Source organism: Bradysia coprophila, unplaced genomic scaffold (assembly GCF_014529535.1).
Source record: "Bradysia coprophila strain Holo2 unplaced genomic scaffold, BU_Bcop_v1 contig_476, whole genome shotgun sequence".
Classification (NCBI taxonomy): domain Eukaryota; kingdom Metazoa; phylum Arthropoda; class Insecta; order Diptera; family Sciaridae; genus Bradysia; species Bradysia coprophila.
This window is the reverse complement of record NW_023503727.1, coordinates 329,915-345,878: the sequence shown is the minus strand read 5'-3', so window position 1 is coordinate 345,878 and position 15,964 is coordinate 329,915. Positions and strand designations below refer to the sequence as shown.

Sequence of the window (15,964 nt, the reverse complement as noted above, 5' to 3'; positions counted from 1 at the left end):
TCAGCGACATCCATGGTGAAATCTGTAGGTTCTCTTTAAAGCGGCGTTATTCGTAGTTCGAAAATTGGTTTTTTGGGGATGCATATAAGAAATGAGGACGTGAACAATTTAATCGTAACGCACTTCAAGCATGAGTATGACTGGTACTCTACTCAAACTAGACAGTGTTCGGCACTGTTTGGAATATACTTTCACAAAAAGTACTTGCTTTATTTGACAGCTGTCACTACGACCACTCATGCTTGCAGTGCGTTGTCACAGAAGTGCTAAGAAATGGTCGTTGGTTATCAGTTTTATTATTCAAACTATTACTTCATTTGATAAAAGATTTTCAGAAATTGATTTCAGAAATCTTTTACTTCATTTGTTTTGAACATGGTTTTTGCTATATAAGGCCTTATTAGTCAGACCTTGTTGTTAATTATTGCTGTCGTTGTCGATAACAGATGACAGCTGTCAGTAACAGGTTAATAGAAGAAGGTTTCTTACGTCTTCCTAGAGCCAAGCACAAACTTGGAATAGTTTTTCATCGTAGCAACGCACTTCAAGCATGAGTGCTACTCTTTATAGAGTACTGAAACGGAACAGTGTATCGAACAAGTTTTGGCACTGTAAAAAATTTTCAAACAAAATAGTAGTCTATTTGGCAGCTGCCACTCGACGCACTTTTGCTTGAAGAGCGTTGATCGCAGGGATCAGATTGAAATAGTAAATTGATCGGCCGTTAAGGTGACTCTCTCATCGGTTAGAAGGTCCTTTTGTCTATGTTTATCATTGTATCTAACATCATCTACATGCTGAATTTGTGACGTTTGGAAACGATATTCTCGAATAGACTTGATCTAAGCCAAATGGCATCATCGACCAGTGTTTAGTGTGGTGTAATTTATCAGCGGTAATATTACCGGGTCTACTCATAAAAACATTCACTGCGGTCATAAGCGAGTTGTTCAAGTGCTGGCTCAACATGACCACTAATGCACAAAGACCGAGACAAAAGCTGATCATTTTATTCAGTGGTAAAAGAAAAACGAACAGAGACTTCCTCGCGTCCGCACTGTTATCACAGTATGTTTTAACTATTTCCATTATGATCTGAGCCAAAAATCAATATTATTTCTAGACTTGATGAATCTGTCGCTGAAATTGTTCGCATATGTGAGCCAGTAAAAAAGCTATGGACAATAAAAATGGCTCTTAAAGATGACGACTTACGAGGTATATAATATGGTTAACGACGGGCCGTCGTTAAGGGCTTCCATAAATCTTGTCAGCCTTAGGAGTAGTAAATAGGTCTTCCACGTTAAATTGTTACAGGTCCATTAAAAGAGCAATACCGAAAAGAAATGATTATCTGGAGCGACAAAGTGCGAGCTCAATTGCCAACATTTTTCTGTTCGGAAGCCTTCAGATCAGGTTGGTGTATCACGTGTGAGTATCTGGTTCCAAAGATTGGTATCAATTGCGTTGCTCATTTGTTTAGCCGAAAAACCGATCACAATTGTTAGTGATATCAGACACTATACGGACATGGATTACTTTATCAATTTCAATATCCCGTTGTTGGCGGTTCGCATAGACGCTAGTGATGAAAAACGGAAAAAGCGAGGATGGGTATTCACCAAGGTGATTTCATTTTCTCGTGTGATCAAAGAAGAGAGACAAGGACTGAACAAATATTATTTACAGGGCATTGATGACACGAAGACCGAATGTGAATTGGATGATTTCAAAGAATGGGATTATGTGATCGATAGCGACACCAGGGGAAATGCTCAGAATATTTTCGAAAATATCAAATGCCACGTTAAGTATATACTGAAGACATAGGAGAGACGGATGAAAACATTTTGAAAATGTTACACTTATTCATTGACCAGAAGAATTTAAACATGAAGAATAAAGACAGAGTCAGTATTCGATTGTTTCATTTATGAAGAGAGATCTCACTCCTAGTAATAGTAGGGTTGGGACGCTGCAAAAGTAAGATAACAATTTTGAGATAGAAACCTCGATAGAAACCAACTCACACGTGTGTTTTTGAGCAACACGCTTCGACAAGTGTAGAGTTTGTATATCCGAGCCGAAACAAATTGCTCAAAAGCACACGAGTGAGTTTGGTAGAATCACAAAAATTGTTCCCGAAGTAATGAAGTATGCATCAGCATGCAATGCATTCTGGTCTGCAACTTGGCCCATGCAAAATTTGATTTCCACTATAGAAAAATGAAAAAAAAATTTAACAAAAATAGTCCACATGTAATGGATCATTTTCGCAGGAGGCAAATTGCTGTGTAATGGTCAACTTTCGCATGGGTCAGTTAGTAAAAACCTTTTCGCTGCGCTGTCTATTATTTTCGAGAATTCTTTGTCGAAGAAACCAAGGTAGATATAGTGTGGAGGTCATTCAGATGCGCAGTTGTGTTCACAAAATTTTTTTGCCATCACAGATGGCAGACAGATGGCCCGAGCTTCTATTCCATTTTTAGACCCGTACGAAGTACTGGGGTCTTATAGGTTTACGCATACGTTTATAACACATCGAATTGGACTCCCTGAGTAAGGGAAACCTATTGTGGTTGTCTAGAGATGCCAAATCCGCGGAAAAAAAATGTCCGTCTGTCCGTCTGTCTGTCTGCACGATAACTTGAGTAAAACGCATCTGATTTTGAAAATTCTTTTTTTTCCCGTTTGGTAATGTCAAAAGACAGGCTAAGTTCGAAGATGAGTGATTTTGGATCGACCCCTCCCGAGCTGTGGCCCAATAAGTGCTTTACGGTTTTTCGAAGATATCTCCGGACATTTAAACGTTAAACTTGTAAGTGATACGTCAAATAAAAGGTATTTACAATACCGATCGACAAAAAAAAAAGTTTATGGAAATCGGATGACCGACTCGTGAGTTAGACCCCTTGGTGTGAAACAGGCACAGGGCGGCAAGCAGTTTTTGCTTGTAGGTCGGCCAAATTTTAACATATTTCGTTCGTTTTAGCTTTATTAGATAGGTATTGACCGTACCAATCAGTGAAAATTTTTTTTATGAAATTATGTTCTCCGGAGCGTGAGCTAGGTCTCTTGGAGTGAGCTCTTATCTGGCTACTCGGCCGTACAGTGAACGTGGTGTATTTTGACAATATCTCGAGTAAATTTTGACCGAATTTCATGATTTTTTTTTTGTTTGAAAGGTATTAACGAATGTAAAGCGTCGGTACTATTTCCGGTCTCCTAACAAAATGGCTGCCGGTGGCCATATTGGATTTTAATAAAAGTGATATATCTTGGGAAAAATGATGCTTAGAGAGTTTCTGTTAACATGGAAATAATTTGTTATGTGTGTGGGGTTTCAGGGATTCCATATACGGACATCTATATATACCAATATACAGCTATATTGAGCTATATACAGGCATATAGAGCTATATAATAGCATATTCCTCTGTGAAATGTTTATTTATAGTGAAATATAGTTAAATATAGCGGTATATAGCTGCTTAAATAGGAATTTATGAAATTTGTCTTCGTACGGGGCTGTCTATATTGCCTCCGGCAATTTAGTTGTATATGATAACAAGGCAAAGAGTGGATAATGTAAGTGATTTTAAAGGGAGAATAGTTTTTCAGCAGAGAAGAAAATGAAGTAAGAGAAATGAAGAGTTTCACATTAAAGGCTTTTGATACGAATAGGTGTTTCGTACGGGTCGGCGTTAGCTATGTTTTTTTTTACGAAAAGAGGACATAGCGTTTGTATCGAACTTGCATGCCACCTCACAACTGATTCGGTTATATATGACATCACCTCCACATTATATGTACCTTGGAAGAAGAAAACGTGATAGAAAGGGATGCAAATAGTCGTCATCCGTGTCATACAGTTGAACCTTTTCTCTAGCAACACAAAGAAACTCGAAAATGACTTAACTCGAACATTTTAAATTTGACAGGTTAACAAAAGAAAAATTAGGTCTGCCGTACCCCGAGTCCCCAAGTCAAGTTATAGACTGTTATGATCAGAGCGAGAAAACTTGCCTTGGTGCACTTGTCAAAGTATTGCTTCTCTTTCAACGTGGTACGTTGATAGCGAGAGGACAGAAGACCAGTTTATTTTAACTTGCCTTGGGGTACTTGTCAAAATCAAGGTTGTATACTTTGGGGAGGTCACGCAGATGCAGATACGCGGGTTACACACCACGTTTCACACAAAAAATTCACCACGCCATACAAATTCAATTTTGGTGAATTTGTTTGTATGGAAAAGGTGTGTTCCCGCGTATTTAATAAAATGGCGGTCTGCGTGACCTCCCCAAAGTATACAGCCTTGGTCAAAATATCTTCTTCTCTTTCATCATACAGCCTGGGACAGTCAAAAAAGTGCATTTTTATAGATCAGTGTCAAATAGCGGTACTTCTCTCTAAAATAGTGTCAAATCAGTTGTCAATTTCACAAAGCTAACCTCAAACAATGACAGCTTCATATAAATTTTTTTAATATTGTGGTTGGCTTTGTGAAAATGACAGCTTATTTGACGTCTCAAACGACATTGACAATGATCTATTCTATACGTGTTTCATCGATTTCAGCTGTTTTGCCATTGTAATTTGTATTGTTAAAACAGCTGAAATCGATAATACACTTTTTTGACTGTCCTTGGCTGTAACACTCTATAATTAACTGGTTTTCCGTTTTCTCGCTCTGATCATAACGGTCTATTGCGGTTTATTAGGTAAAATCTAATCAGGTGACTTGATTGAACTGATTGTAACACAATCTCTTACTTCATTGACTGAACATTTAGCCATATGTTCATCACCTCTTATTTTGTCGTCGTTGTCGAGAACACGAATACCACATCACATTCTAGTCATTCTAGTGCGCTCTGAGATTCGAAAATTCTCTAAACTGTGAAATGTAAACAGCCTCACCTGTGATGCCGACATCGTTCTTCTCGCTCGCACCTCTATCACTGAATATTCTTTGACATTTGCAAAATGCCAACATGACATTTGAACTGTCCAGTACTTTACACACTTTGAGAAATTGCCTCACATTGCGTTTATTTATTGTTTTAAATATCTTTACGTATTCACGATCTTTCTATTTAATTATTTGAGTAAAAATGTCGAAAAAACGCGGCAACAAAAAAAATCAAGATTTTGACGATGATTTTCCAGACGATGAAGCAGCTAGTCAAACAACAGAAATAACCTCAAAATCGAAAGGGAAAGGAAAGAAAGGCAAGAAAGGAAACGTTAAGGATACCGATTCGGCTGACGGTGATGATGCAGTTAAAGTGACAGAAGACCAGGATGAAGTGATACCACAGAAGAAAGATAAGAAAAAAGGCAAAGCGAAGGGTCGCAGAAAAGGAGATAGTGAAAGTGAAGAAGAGGTGGTGGAGGTCGAAAAACCTGCAAAGAAAGGTAAAGCTAAAGGTCGCCGAAAAGGGGATAGTGACAGTGAAGAAGAAGCGGTTGAGGTCGAAAAACCTGCAAAGAAAGGAAATGCAAAGAAAAAGGGAAAGAAATCCAAAAAGGATGATTCGGATGAGGAGGAAGCTGATAAGAAAAGTGATACTGAAAGTGTGGATGTTCCTAAGCCCGTTGCGAAGAAAACTGTTGCCAAGAAGAAAGGCAAGAAAGGAAAGCAGGATGATTGGGGTGACGATAAGGATTCCGACAATGAGATGCAAGTTGCTGTAAGTGATGATGAAATTGCTGCGCCAGTGAAGAAATCGCAGAAGCAGAATAAAAAATCCAAGAAAATCGAACTGGATGAGTCGTCAGAGGAAAGTGATGGTTCTGAGTCGGACATTCCAGTAGCTGCACCAGTTTCGAAGAAGAAAAGTGAGTTTTGTCATTTTGTCGAAGAAAGAACAGCCAGAGTGGCAGAGCTTCATTCGCCCAGACTGTCGGATTAATTTGCACTGCCAATTCATTTTCATAAATTTGGCAACGAATTCAATTTCGATTTTACGTTTTTCATTTTCAGATAAGTCGAAAAAGCCAAACAAAGCACCAGCTAAAGTTGAGTCGGACATAGAGGATGAAGATCTATCCAACGCTGAAGAGGAGGAGCAATTGGTAGTCGAACAAGCAGAACCAGAAGCTGTTGCAGAAATTACGGACAAGCTGTCAACCGTGGAGATAACCGCAAGTAAGTCTGAAGAATTAAGTCAGGAAGACAACACAATGGATGCTGATGAAGAAAACGACACCAGCGAGTCGAAAGATGTGGCAAAGGACAAGAAACTTACGCACAAAGAGAAGAAGAAGTTGAAAAAGCAACAGGAATACGAGAAACAGGTGGAAATTCTGACGAAAAAAGGCGGCCAAGGACATTCAGAGCTGGATAGTAACTTTACAATGTCTCAAGTCCAGAAGACCGGTGGTCAGAAAGCGGCACTCGAACATGCCGTCGACATTAAAATTGAAAATTTCACCATATCAGCGAAGGGTAACGATCTGTTCGTCAATGCAAATCTGTTAATCGCCAACGGTCGTCGATATGGTTTGGTCGGTCCAAACGGTCACGGAAAAACTACTCTCTTGCGCCATATTTCTACCAGAGCATTCGCCATACCGCCGAATATCGATGTATTGCTGTGCGAACAAGAGGTTGTGGCAGATGATAACACTGCAGTCCAGACCATTTTGATGGCCGATGTGAAACGAACAAAAATGTTGAAAGAATGCGAAGAGTTGGAGAAGAAAGCTGAGGGTGGCGACCTAGAGGTGCAGGATCGATTAAACGAAGTGTATGCCGAGTTGAAAGCAATTGGAGCTGACAGTGCAGAGCCTCGGGCTAGACGAATTTTGGCTGGTTTAGGTTTTTCGAAAGACATGCAGGACCGAGCGACCAACAAATTTTCGGGTGAGTGTTTCGAAGTGTTTCAATGGTGTGCTGCTGACCCCTTTCAATTTTACTGACTGAATCGCATTCCAGGTGGATGGAGAATGAGAGTATCGTTGGCAAGAGCTTTGTATTTAGAACCAACATTGTTGATGCTTGATGAACCTACCAATCACTTGGATTTGAATGCTGTAATTTGGTTGGACAAGTGAGTTGCATGAACCGTTTCCTTTCAGTTTTATATTCATTCTCGTTTCGTTCCAATTAGTTACTTGCAGGGCTGGAAAAAGACGTTGCTGATTGTTTCTCACGATCAATCGTTTTTGGACAATGTGTGCAACGAAATCATCCATCTAGACAACAAGAAACTTTATTATTACAAGGGCAATTACTCAATGTTCAAGAAGATGTTCGTTCAGAAGCGGCGCGAGCAAGTCAAGGAATTCGAAAAACAAGAGAAACGAATCAAAGAATTGAAAGCTCATGGTCAGTCGAAGAAGGCGGCTGAAAAGAAACAGAAAGAAGCGCTGACCAGGAAACAGGAGAAAAATCGCAGCAGTAAAACAGTGAAAGCTGAAGATGAAGATGGTCCGCAAGAATTGCTCGCCAAGCCGAAGGATTACATCGTCAAGTTTAGATTTCCAGATACGACGCCACTACAGCCTCCGATTTTGGGTCTTCACAGTGAGTTCAACAGCACAGGTGCATGGCACCTGGTGCAGATTTATTCGTTTCTGTAACATTCGCCTTCACTTTGCAGACGTGAACTTCAGTTTCCCTGGACAAAAACCACTCTTCGTCAAGGCTGATTTCGGCATCGATCTAACCAGTCGCATTGCTATTGTTGGACCCAACGGAGTGGGCAAATCGACCTTTTTGAAGTTGCTCATGGGTGATTTGGAACCGAACCAGGGAGACCATCGCAGAAATCATCGATTGGTGAGTTGCAAAAAGTAAAATTATTGAGGCAGCGGACGACACATACACCCTTTCTTTTGACAGCACATTGGCCGTTTCGATCAGCATTCGGGTGAACATTTAACTGCTGAAGAAAGTGCCGCTGAGTATTTACAACGGCTATTCGATTTGCAGCACGAAAAAGCACGCAAAGCTTTAGGATCTTTCGGATTGGCCAGCCATGCGCATACGATTCGAATGAAGGATCTGTCCGGTGGGCAAAAAGCTCGCGTCGCTTTGGCAGAATTGTGTTTGAGCGCTCCGGACGTGTTGATTTTGGACGAACCTACAAACAATCTGGATATCGAGTCTATTGATGCCTTAGCTGAAGCCATTAATGAGTATAAGGGCGGCGTTGTTATCGTATCGCACGACGAACGGCTGATTCGCGAAACTGATTGCACATTGTATGTGATAGAGGATCAGACAATCAATGAGGTACGTTTTGTTGTGCGGATGTTGTTGCGGATCGTTTCGTGATTTGCTAATCTCCGAACGAAATTTCAGATTGAAGGTGACTTCGACGACTACAGAAAGGAAGTGTTGGACAGTCTCGGCGAGGTTGTGAATAATCCGTCTGTGGTCGCAAATGCTGCTGTTCTACAATAGATATCCCGCTTTTCATTCGACTCTTAAACTGTTATCCATAGAAATTTGTTACTGATTGTCCCGGCCAAAATCTAAATAAAATTGAAAATTGGAAATTTTACTCGAACCGTTTAATCTCTCAGTATCCCTATCTATGCTGATGCAACTTCTGTTGTCGAAAAACTTCGCGGAAATTGGTTGGTTTTGAAGAATCACCGACTTCAAACGGCCGTTGAAATGGACGCACCCTTCCACCGAACCGCAATTGGCCGGACTCCTTCTTACCGCCAAATCCGCCTCCTAATCGTCTAGGTTTCCAACCCTTCAATGTCCTGAAACACTCATCACGTTATGCTGGAACATTACTCAAAAACCTAGCCAACCAACCGTTCACATTCGTAGTCAACAATGATTTCACAGTCATGAATGATGGCCTTGTTCATAGTACTAACGGCTTCTCGAGCCTCGGACCTTGACTCGAATTCAATGAAACCGTAACATTTGGAAGCTCCAGTGATAATGTCTCGAACAACACGACAACGTCGAACTTTGCCGCATTTTCGGAATTTGTGCTTCAGCTTGTCCTCGTCAGTTTTGTCGTGTAATCGACCGACGAATACGGTGTGCCGCGGTTCACCAACCACACGTTCGTTAGGCTTATAAGTCGATTTCAGGGCTCGAATTATAGCTCTGTCGTGTGGCTCGGTGTCGGTTCCTTCGATGTGAACAAATGCACAAGTAAATTGCAAGTTTTTACGGGCGAACTTTTAATGGACGGACTTACCATCGATGGAACCAACTTTTATCGGATCGTAAACATCGTCAACATATTTTGTCCATCCTCTGGATCGTGAGGATTTTGCATCTGACGACGACTGTGTACTCATTTCTGTTTGTTTTGTTTTGTTTTGAAGGAGGGTTTACACTGCCTCTCTCTAGACGTAATTTTGACAGCTTTGTTTACCGGCTGTAAAATTTTTGAATTAACATATGCTCTTAGAGTAATTATGATTACTCTAAGCATATGCTACTGTACCGACGTACCAAGGTTGTGGAAAAAGGTCTTAAGTAACTGAAGGTTTGTTCCAAATAACTGTAAGCCCAAACTTTAACAACACGAACGGCAACGATTTCATCCACATATAAATGTAGATGAGCTTATGTCTCTATGGATGAACACAATAATTTAACAATGGGTTGTGATGAAAGTTCATGGTTTGATCGTCGAAACTGATCGCCAGCGCCAATGTCAACATTTTCTTTTTGATTTTTCACTTCAATGATCTATTGAAATCATGTCCGGAGCGTTAGCGGAGGACTTGACGCAGTCTAACTTCCAAAAAAAGAACGAAGAAATTTTTTTGAGACGCGGCAACTATATATAGGCGAGAATTCCTTTGGCCTGTATCACCACAAATCCTATTCTATCTTATTCGCGCGCTTCAAATACGAGCAAAACGAGCTATCACTCGACTATGTAACTTTAAAATTGCCGGAGATACATCGTTTTGAAGTTGGTCATTTTGATAGAAAATGCACCAAATTAACGTTTTCCAAACAATCAAAATCTTTCAACTTACTCTGTATGTTTCTATCTGTCTATCTATCGACGGTCGATCTCGGAAACTAGTCAGCCAATCTCCATGAAATTTTGCAGGAACCTCAGGGTGGGCATAAAAATGAAAATGTGATACGCCATTACCACAGGAAAAACCAGAATTTTGTTTTATTGGCCTCGAAGTGGTTTCTAAATGTGGTTTTCGAGGGTCGGGAACGCGTTTTCGGCTGTAGCTTAGCTGTATTGAAATGAAAGGTATTCGTAACACGATTCAAACAAAAAAATAATTAAAAAAATCGGGGCAGATTCGTTTGAGCTAGAGTGATTAGAGTGACCAAATTTTGAGCTACTCGAGCGTAGGATGAAAGGACTAATATTTTTTTGGGTTATGAGAGATAGAGAATTACTTTCTTCGGCAAAGTCTCAGAGTTTTACGAGTAGAACAGAGGGACATATGTGAAAAATGTCGAAAGTTGGAAATGGGTGAGTCAATTGGGGTTTTGGAGATATTTCTTGAATGGTGGCAGATAGAGAATTACTTTCGTCAAATTTTCTGAATTTCGTCAGATTTTGGAATTTCGTCAAATTTTCGATTTTCGTCAAATTTTCGAATTTCGTCAAATTTCGTCAAATTTTCGAATTTCATCAAATTTTCAAATTTCGTCAAATTTTCAAATTTCGTCAAATTTTCGAATTTCCTCAAATTTTCGAATTTGGTCAAATTTTCGAATTTCGTAAAATTTTTGAATTAAAACTGTAAACTGTTATAAAAAGCAGTGTTGACTACACTTCTAAAACGACTGATATCCCAACAAAAATCTCTTCGAGAAAAGTGTGACGCAGTCTTTGAAATACAATTTCTAAAATGAATGATATCGCTAAAGTTGACGCTTTCAGCTTCGTTACGCAAAAATTAAATTTTACACCCAATTAGTTCAAACAAGCTGGCTTAGGTTTTCTCATCATCTGCCAAATAATTTTTACAAAAAAAATTTAGACTGGAAACAACCAAAATTTTACCAAAAAAATCTGCGTCGCATGTGGCAGATAAATTTTCTTGCTGGTCTGTTCCTGAACATCTGCCACTTTGCGACGCAGATTTTTTTGGTAAAATTTTGGTTGTTTCCAGTCAATTTTTTTTTGGTAAAAATTATTTGGCAGATGATGAGAAAAACTAAGCCAGCTTGTTTGAACTAATTGGGTGTAAAATTTAATTTTTGCGTAACGATGCTGAAAGCGCCAACTCTAGCGATATCATTCATTTTAGAAATTGTATTTCAAAGACTGCGTCACACTTTTCTCGAAGAGATTTTTGTTGGGATTGAGATATAGACTCAATAAACCAATTTATTCAACGTATACTACATGCCTGAAACATAAATAGTTTCACAAATTGTGTATTTACTGAGCGTCATAGACCTGAAACCAGGGACTATTTTTGAGAAATTCTTTGAGAAATTTTGAGAAATTTGAGAAATTCTTTGAGAAATTTTTGAGAAATTTTTTATATTTTTGAGAAATTTGAGAATTTTGAGAAATTTGAGAAATTTTTGAGAAATTCTTTGAGAAATAATTGAGAAATAATTGAGAAATTTTGAGAAATTCGATTTCTCAAAATAGTCCCTGCCTGAAACGTCATTCTACTTCTTCTTAAAATAGCGAAAATCACAACCCATTCGTATGGCCTTGGACCAAATGCATGGGTTCTGAAATAACAGGTTAGGCAAGTAAAGACAAACTTCTGAGGGCTCTGAGTGGCACCTAAATTTTCTAGTGGCGCCTCCACGAAGCTCTTCCTTCGTACGACTTAGAACCCACTCACGAACTATGATCTACAGATCAAAGCTGTATAGGTTGTGAAGTAGCTTTGTTTTCGTAATTTATTATTGGTGGATGCACCTGTCCGAACTAGCAACTTCTAGCAAGTAAATTGACCTGGTTGTATATGCTTTAGAGGGATTCTTTTGAAAATCCACATATCAAAATCGGACCTATTTCGTCTGGGATGGATATATACATGGTTTGAAAGGTCTTTGCCAGTAGACCTCAATACAGGTCTCACACAGTCTCGAGCCACACCTGGTTGCTGGTGGAAGATCTCCGAAAAAAGTGGGAAAAAAGTGTTTTTTATCCGAATTTTTTGGCCGTTATAAATGATCGTTCCGGGTGAGAGTGGGCTCGTTGGAAAGCTGAGCTTAAGTATTTTCGGGTCATGTCTAGTTTAATTTAATTCATTGATATATGTTTGCAAAAATCTACAAGAAAAATTTTCAAAATCTGTGTGAACTTTAGACAGGTCTGGTACTGATGACGCTTTACGATGTGCGGCCAGGGAGATATAGTAAGGAGGTAATGCCATTCAGACGCACGGTCTAGCACATAAGTTCGATGCCAATGACATCTTTTTTTAAATGGTTGACTACGATTTACTTGTGTTTCACAAACATTTTCACTATCTCACAACAGATGGCCAGACGTTCTATTCCATTTTTTCGTCTGATTCGATTATATGGAATTACCAAGGTAAATATATAGGCGGAGGTAATGCCATTCAGACGCGCGGCCTAGCACAATAGTTCGTTACCACTGACATCTTTTTTTTAAAATGGTTGACTACGATTTACTTGTGTTTTACAAAATGTTGTGCCTAACACAAAACAGATGGCCCAGGTTTCTAAGCAAACTTTCGTGCCACTGCACATCTGATTCGGTTGTATATGGCATTACCTCCTCACTATATTTACCTTGGGAATAGGTCTGTTCCAAGGCCATATCAATTGTCAAATTCAATCCATAGACAACATAACCTAAACAACTGCTCATGAAAAATGAGCTGCCGAAATAGGCGCGAAGCAGCTTCAATACGTAAATTTTTTTGAAAGCTGTCACTATAAGTATACGGCGCCTTAAAATTTCAGCAAAAAACAAAGGTTATGTCGTCTATGGATCAAATCGTCGTGGTTCGGGTTGTCAAAGTTCGCCTTTACAGTTATTTGGAACAAACCTATTACCTGCACACTATATTTACCTTGGTACGCGGCTCACGTTCTTTTCTTCTTCTTCAAACCAAACTGTCAAACATCAATGTCAAAACATAAATTCAGAACGTTCTGAACGCCGTGTTTATATTTTGAAGGTTTTGCAACAGATTCTTCTCGAAAATGTTGGGGTGCATTGTATCTGGACGCTTAGTAAGTTCAATCATTTTATTTAGTTAATTGTCTCATGGCATGTAGAATGTAATGTAATGCGTGTGTTATCAGTACAATAGGCGTTTTCTCCAACTAAGAATTGGACTTAATCTAGTTCAGTAAACAAATTGAAGGAACAAGTGAAAAATTAGACCGAATAGTTCTAATTCTGACGGGATTAGACTTACCAGTGAACAACCGGAGTATCAGTCAAATAATATTCGGTAGATTAGTGCTGGGTACTCTAATTTTCGAAACTAATCGTTCAATGTTTACAAATTTGATGTCTGGGTGGAGAGCACTAGTACGTCAGAGTATTTACAAGGGAAAACCTGCGTTGGAACTACTATTTTCAACAAATAGAGACTAGAAACTAGATTCAATAATGATAAACGTAGATCGTACGGAAAATAGTGTCCAAAATAGAGAACAAAATGTTAGCTTCCAGAACTCCCGTGGTAACGTAGTGCATGCAAAAAGTGTCCGTCACCAAAAACAAAAATGTTTTCCATGCACTTCTTCCCACGGGTCTGAGTTTAGGCTGCAACTACTTCCCAAATTCGACTATTCTTTCGACTCTGCCACTAGCATCCGCGGTATATCGGTCTGTTAGCATTGGGTTTATAATCAGAGATTGTCACTTCGGAACCAATGAGTCACTAACCACTTTTCGTCTAGGTCCAAACTGATTTTCAACAAGTTGGAGAAACACAATTTCTCATCAACATCCCCGAGGCTGACAATATCAATCACATCGTCATATTTCTGACTGGTGAAACCCCATTGCCGATCGGATTGGCTGGATCCGTCTACTTCAGGTGAGCAATTTGAGTTGCCAACATTTTTTCGAACTTTTTTTTTTAACAACAATTTGTCCGTGTACAGTTGGCCCGACCCAGCAGCACCACCAAATTGGCAACTGCTCGGTTACATTTCGAATTCGAAGCCATCGGCCATATTCAAGATTTCACAATTGAAAAAATTGGACGAAATTGGTAGCAGTGCATCTAGTCAACTAAGTATTTTCGGTAGCCAGCCAATATCACACATTGCACAAGTGGGAGTGTCAATCGAACCCGAACAAAATGTTATTCAACAGACTCCATCAACGGTTCGTATTTCTAACAATACTCGCATGCGTAGCGGTAACTTCAATTAAATATGTGAAATGACCCTCTCTTCTCCAGACAAACACAACAACGTATCTGCAGTTCGGTCGCAAAATGTTGGAAAATTTTTTCAACTTTTCGTCCAGCTTTGCGCTGACACAGTCACAAATGGTACCAAATCCAAACGAAACATTCGTTCCACTTTCCACATTACAGACTTGGTATACGAATTTTGAGCGGCGCTTGCAACAGAATCCCAATTTCTGGAAATCATAAACGGAATTTGGTTACGACTTATCATCGAATTGAAATAATGTGGACTCTGTCATAGGATCTTGTTGAAGAATTGGCTGGAAAATAAAATTTGTATTAAGCAAGAGTGGATCTTTTACAAGGACTAGACAATCAGCAATAGTTTTGCAGTTCACTCTGAAGCAACAAAGTTTAGCAAAGCAACGTTGCCACTTACTTTTTCTTGAGTGGAAACCACTATGCTTAAGCGTGAATCGCATTCCACCCGTTTACTCACCGTTTTCAAAATTACAATGAACACTTTACTCTATTTCAGGCCTCTCACACCTCCTTATTTCCTTATTTTTCCTTATTTTTATGAAAACCCGAGGGGTGACGCACTTCCATTTAATCCATTTAATCCATTAAATCCATTTAATCCATTTAATCCATTTAATCCAAAAAAAAAATTTTAGTTTTACCGAAATAATTAGGCTACCCACCTGAAAAATTTGTAAAGTAATTGCGAAAAATAGATTTGCACGATCACCAGCTCGTTTAAGTACTCGTGAGGTAAAGGAAATTTTTTTTTTTTAAAATGGTATTAAATTTATTTAATCCATTTAATCCACTTTACACCAAAAACTCCTAAAAGTGGATTTTTTTTGCTTTTTAACATTGTAGTATGAGTTGTAGTACGTGGTTCGATCAAAATCAACAATTTTTAAGACTTTTACAGTATTTTGTAAAATGAAGTTTTTTCGTATTTAATCCATTTAATCCAATTTTTATTCCATTTAATCCATTAAATCCATTTAATCCATTTAATCCATTAAATCCATTTAATACCATTTAATCCATTTAATCTAGAAGTGAGTTACCCCTCGTGAAAACCTCCTTAGTCCTCCTTATTTTCTAAAAAAATCCTTATTTTCCTTATTTTTCGCAAATTTAAAAATTCATTTAAAAAATTCGTTGCGCGGCGTTTCCAAATTACTTTTTCATGCTTCGGGGCCGAAAATGAGGGCAATTTTTCAAATTTTCTCGGGTTTCCGGCCCTCTGCATGAAAACTCACATGTGCACCTGTTTGGGACGGTTGATTTAAGGCACTTTCGCTTGTCAATCCGCGAAATTGTCTAAAATCAATCGTCCAAAACAGGTACACAAATGACTATTATTATGCAACACAAAGAACTCTAATAGAAAAGTGAAGTGGGGGCGCATTGTCGTTCCAATATGATTGATTTGCTGGAATTACCATATATTTTTGTGGTTTCCTTCGATAGTTAGCACCACCTCTCGTGTAGAACTATTTTATTTAGCATTAACATCACCTTTAATATCGAAATCGCGAAAAAATTAGCACGTTGGAAGACAAAGGTTTTTTTTTAATGGAATGACTTATGGCTCATTTTATTTGCCTTTCAACGGTTTCAAACGGTTTTTTCGATATAACTGAAGCAAGAGGCAATGAATTAAGTT

At 38.8% G+C, this 15,964-nt stretch overlaps 4 protein-coding genes across 4 annotated transcripts; 3 read left to right on the top strand and 1 right to left on the bottom strand.

Moving 5' to 3' along the window:
* The first annotated feature begins 769 nt into the window (after positions 1-769).
* Positions 770-1,922, top strand: LOC119082545 (phosphomevalonate kinase-like). Its single transcript, XM_037192055.1, has 5 exons — positions 770-1,068; positions 1,124-1,218; positions 1,318-1,416; positions 1,484-1,626; positions 1,690-1,922. The coding sequence occupies exons 1-5, from the start codon at positions 968-970 to the stop codon at positions 1,828-1,830; spliced, it is 579 nt and encodes a 192-aa protein (XP_037047950.1). The 5' UTR covers positions 770-967; the 3' UTR covers positions 1,831-1,922.
* A 3,071-nt stretch (positions 1,923-4,993) lies between these two features.
* On the top strand, positions 4,994-8,452 carry LOC119082577 (ATP-binding cassette sub-family F member 1). Its single transcript, XM_037192102.1, has 7 exons — positions 4,994-5,841; positions 5,987-6,868; positions 6,941-7,055; positions 7,116-7,531; positions 7,608-7,786; positions 7,850-8,242; positions 8,312-8,452. Exons 1-7 carry the CDS (start codon positions 5,115-5,117, stop codon positions 8,411-8,413), a joined length of 2,814 nt encoding a protein of 937 aa, XP_037047997.1. The 5' UTR covers positions 4,994-5,114; the 3' UTR covers positions 8,414-8,452.
* A 49-nt stretch (positions 8,453-8,501) lies between these two features.
* On the bottom strand, positions 8,502-9,345 carry LOC119082578 (U11/U12 small nuclear ribonucleoprotein 35 kDa protein-like). Its single transcript, XM_037192104.1, has 3 exons — positions 9,177-9,345; positions 8,780-9,107; positions 8,502-8,724 (listed from the first exon to the last, which is right to left on the bottom strand). The coding sequence occupies exons 1-3, from the start codon at positions 9,277-9,279 to the stop codon at positions 8,541-8,543; spliced, it is 615 nt and encodes a 204-aa protein (XP_037047999.1). The 5' UTR covers positions 9,280-9,345; the 3' UTR covers positions 8,502-8,540.
* Positions 9,346-12,982: 3,637 nt separating this feature from the next.
* On the top strand, positions 12,983-14,627 carry LOC119082543 (protein OPI10 homolog). Its single transcript, XM_037192052.1, has 4 exons — positions 12,983-13,141; positions 13,820-13,959; positions 14,027-14,252; positions 14,329-14,627. Exons 1-4 carry the CDS (start codon positions 13,112-13,114, stop codon positions 14,524-14,526), a joined length of 594 nt encoding a protein of 197 aa, XP_037047947.1. The 5' UTR covers positions 12,983-13,111; the 3' UTR covers positions 14,527-14,627.
* Positions 14,628-15,964: the final 1,337 nt, after the last annotated feature.

Coding starts and splice junctions, on each gene's coding strand:
- LOC119082545 (XM_037192055.1), top strand. CDS start 968: ATGACCACTAATGCACAAAGACCGAGACAAAAGCTGATCATTTTATTC. Junction 1,219..1,317: donor TAAAGATGACGACTTACGAG/GTATATAATATG, acceptor AAATTGTTACAG/GTCCATTAAAAGAGCAATAC. Junction 1,417..1,483: donor TTCGGAAGCCTTCAGATCAG/GTTGGTGTATCA, acceptor TCATTTGTTTAG/CCGAAAAACCGATCACAATT.
- LOC119082577 (XM_037192102.1), top strand. CDS start 5,115: ATGTCGAAAAAACGCGGCAACAAAAAAAATCAAGATTTTGACGATGAT. Junction 5,842..5,986: donor ACCAGTTTCGAAGAAGAAAA/GTGAGTTTTGTC, acceptor TTTCATTTTCAG/ATAAGTCGAAAAAGCCAAAC. Junction 7,787..7,849: donor ATCGCAGAAATCATCGATTG/GTGAGTTGCAAA, acceptor TTCTTTTGACAG/CACATTGGCCGTTTCGATCA.
- LOC119082578 (XM_037192104.1), bottom strand. CDS start 9,279: ATGAGTACACAGTCGTCGTCAGATGCAAAATCCTCACGATCCAGAGGA. Junction 9,108..9,176: donor AAAAGTTGGTTCCATCGATG/GTAAGTCCGTCC, acceptor TTCACATCGAAG/GAACCGACACCGAGCCACAC. Junction 8,725..8,779: donor GTTGACTACGAATGTGAACG/GTTGGTTGGCTA, acceptor TGAGTGTTTCAG/GACATTGAAGGGTTGGAAAC.
- LOC119082543 (XM_037192052.1), top strand. CDS start 13,112: ATGTTGGGGTGCATTGTATCTGGACGCTTA. Junction 13,142..13,819: donor GCATTGTATCTGGACGCTTA/GTAAGTTCAATC, acceptor CTTTTCGTCTAG/GTCCAAACTGATTTTCAACA. Junction 14,253..14,328: donor TTCAACAGACTCCATCAACG/GTTCGTATTTCT, acceptor TCTCTTCTCCAG/ACAAACACAACAACGTATCT.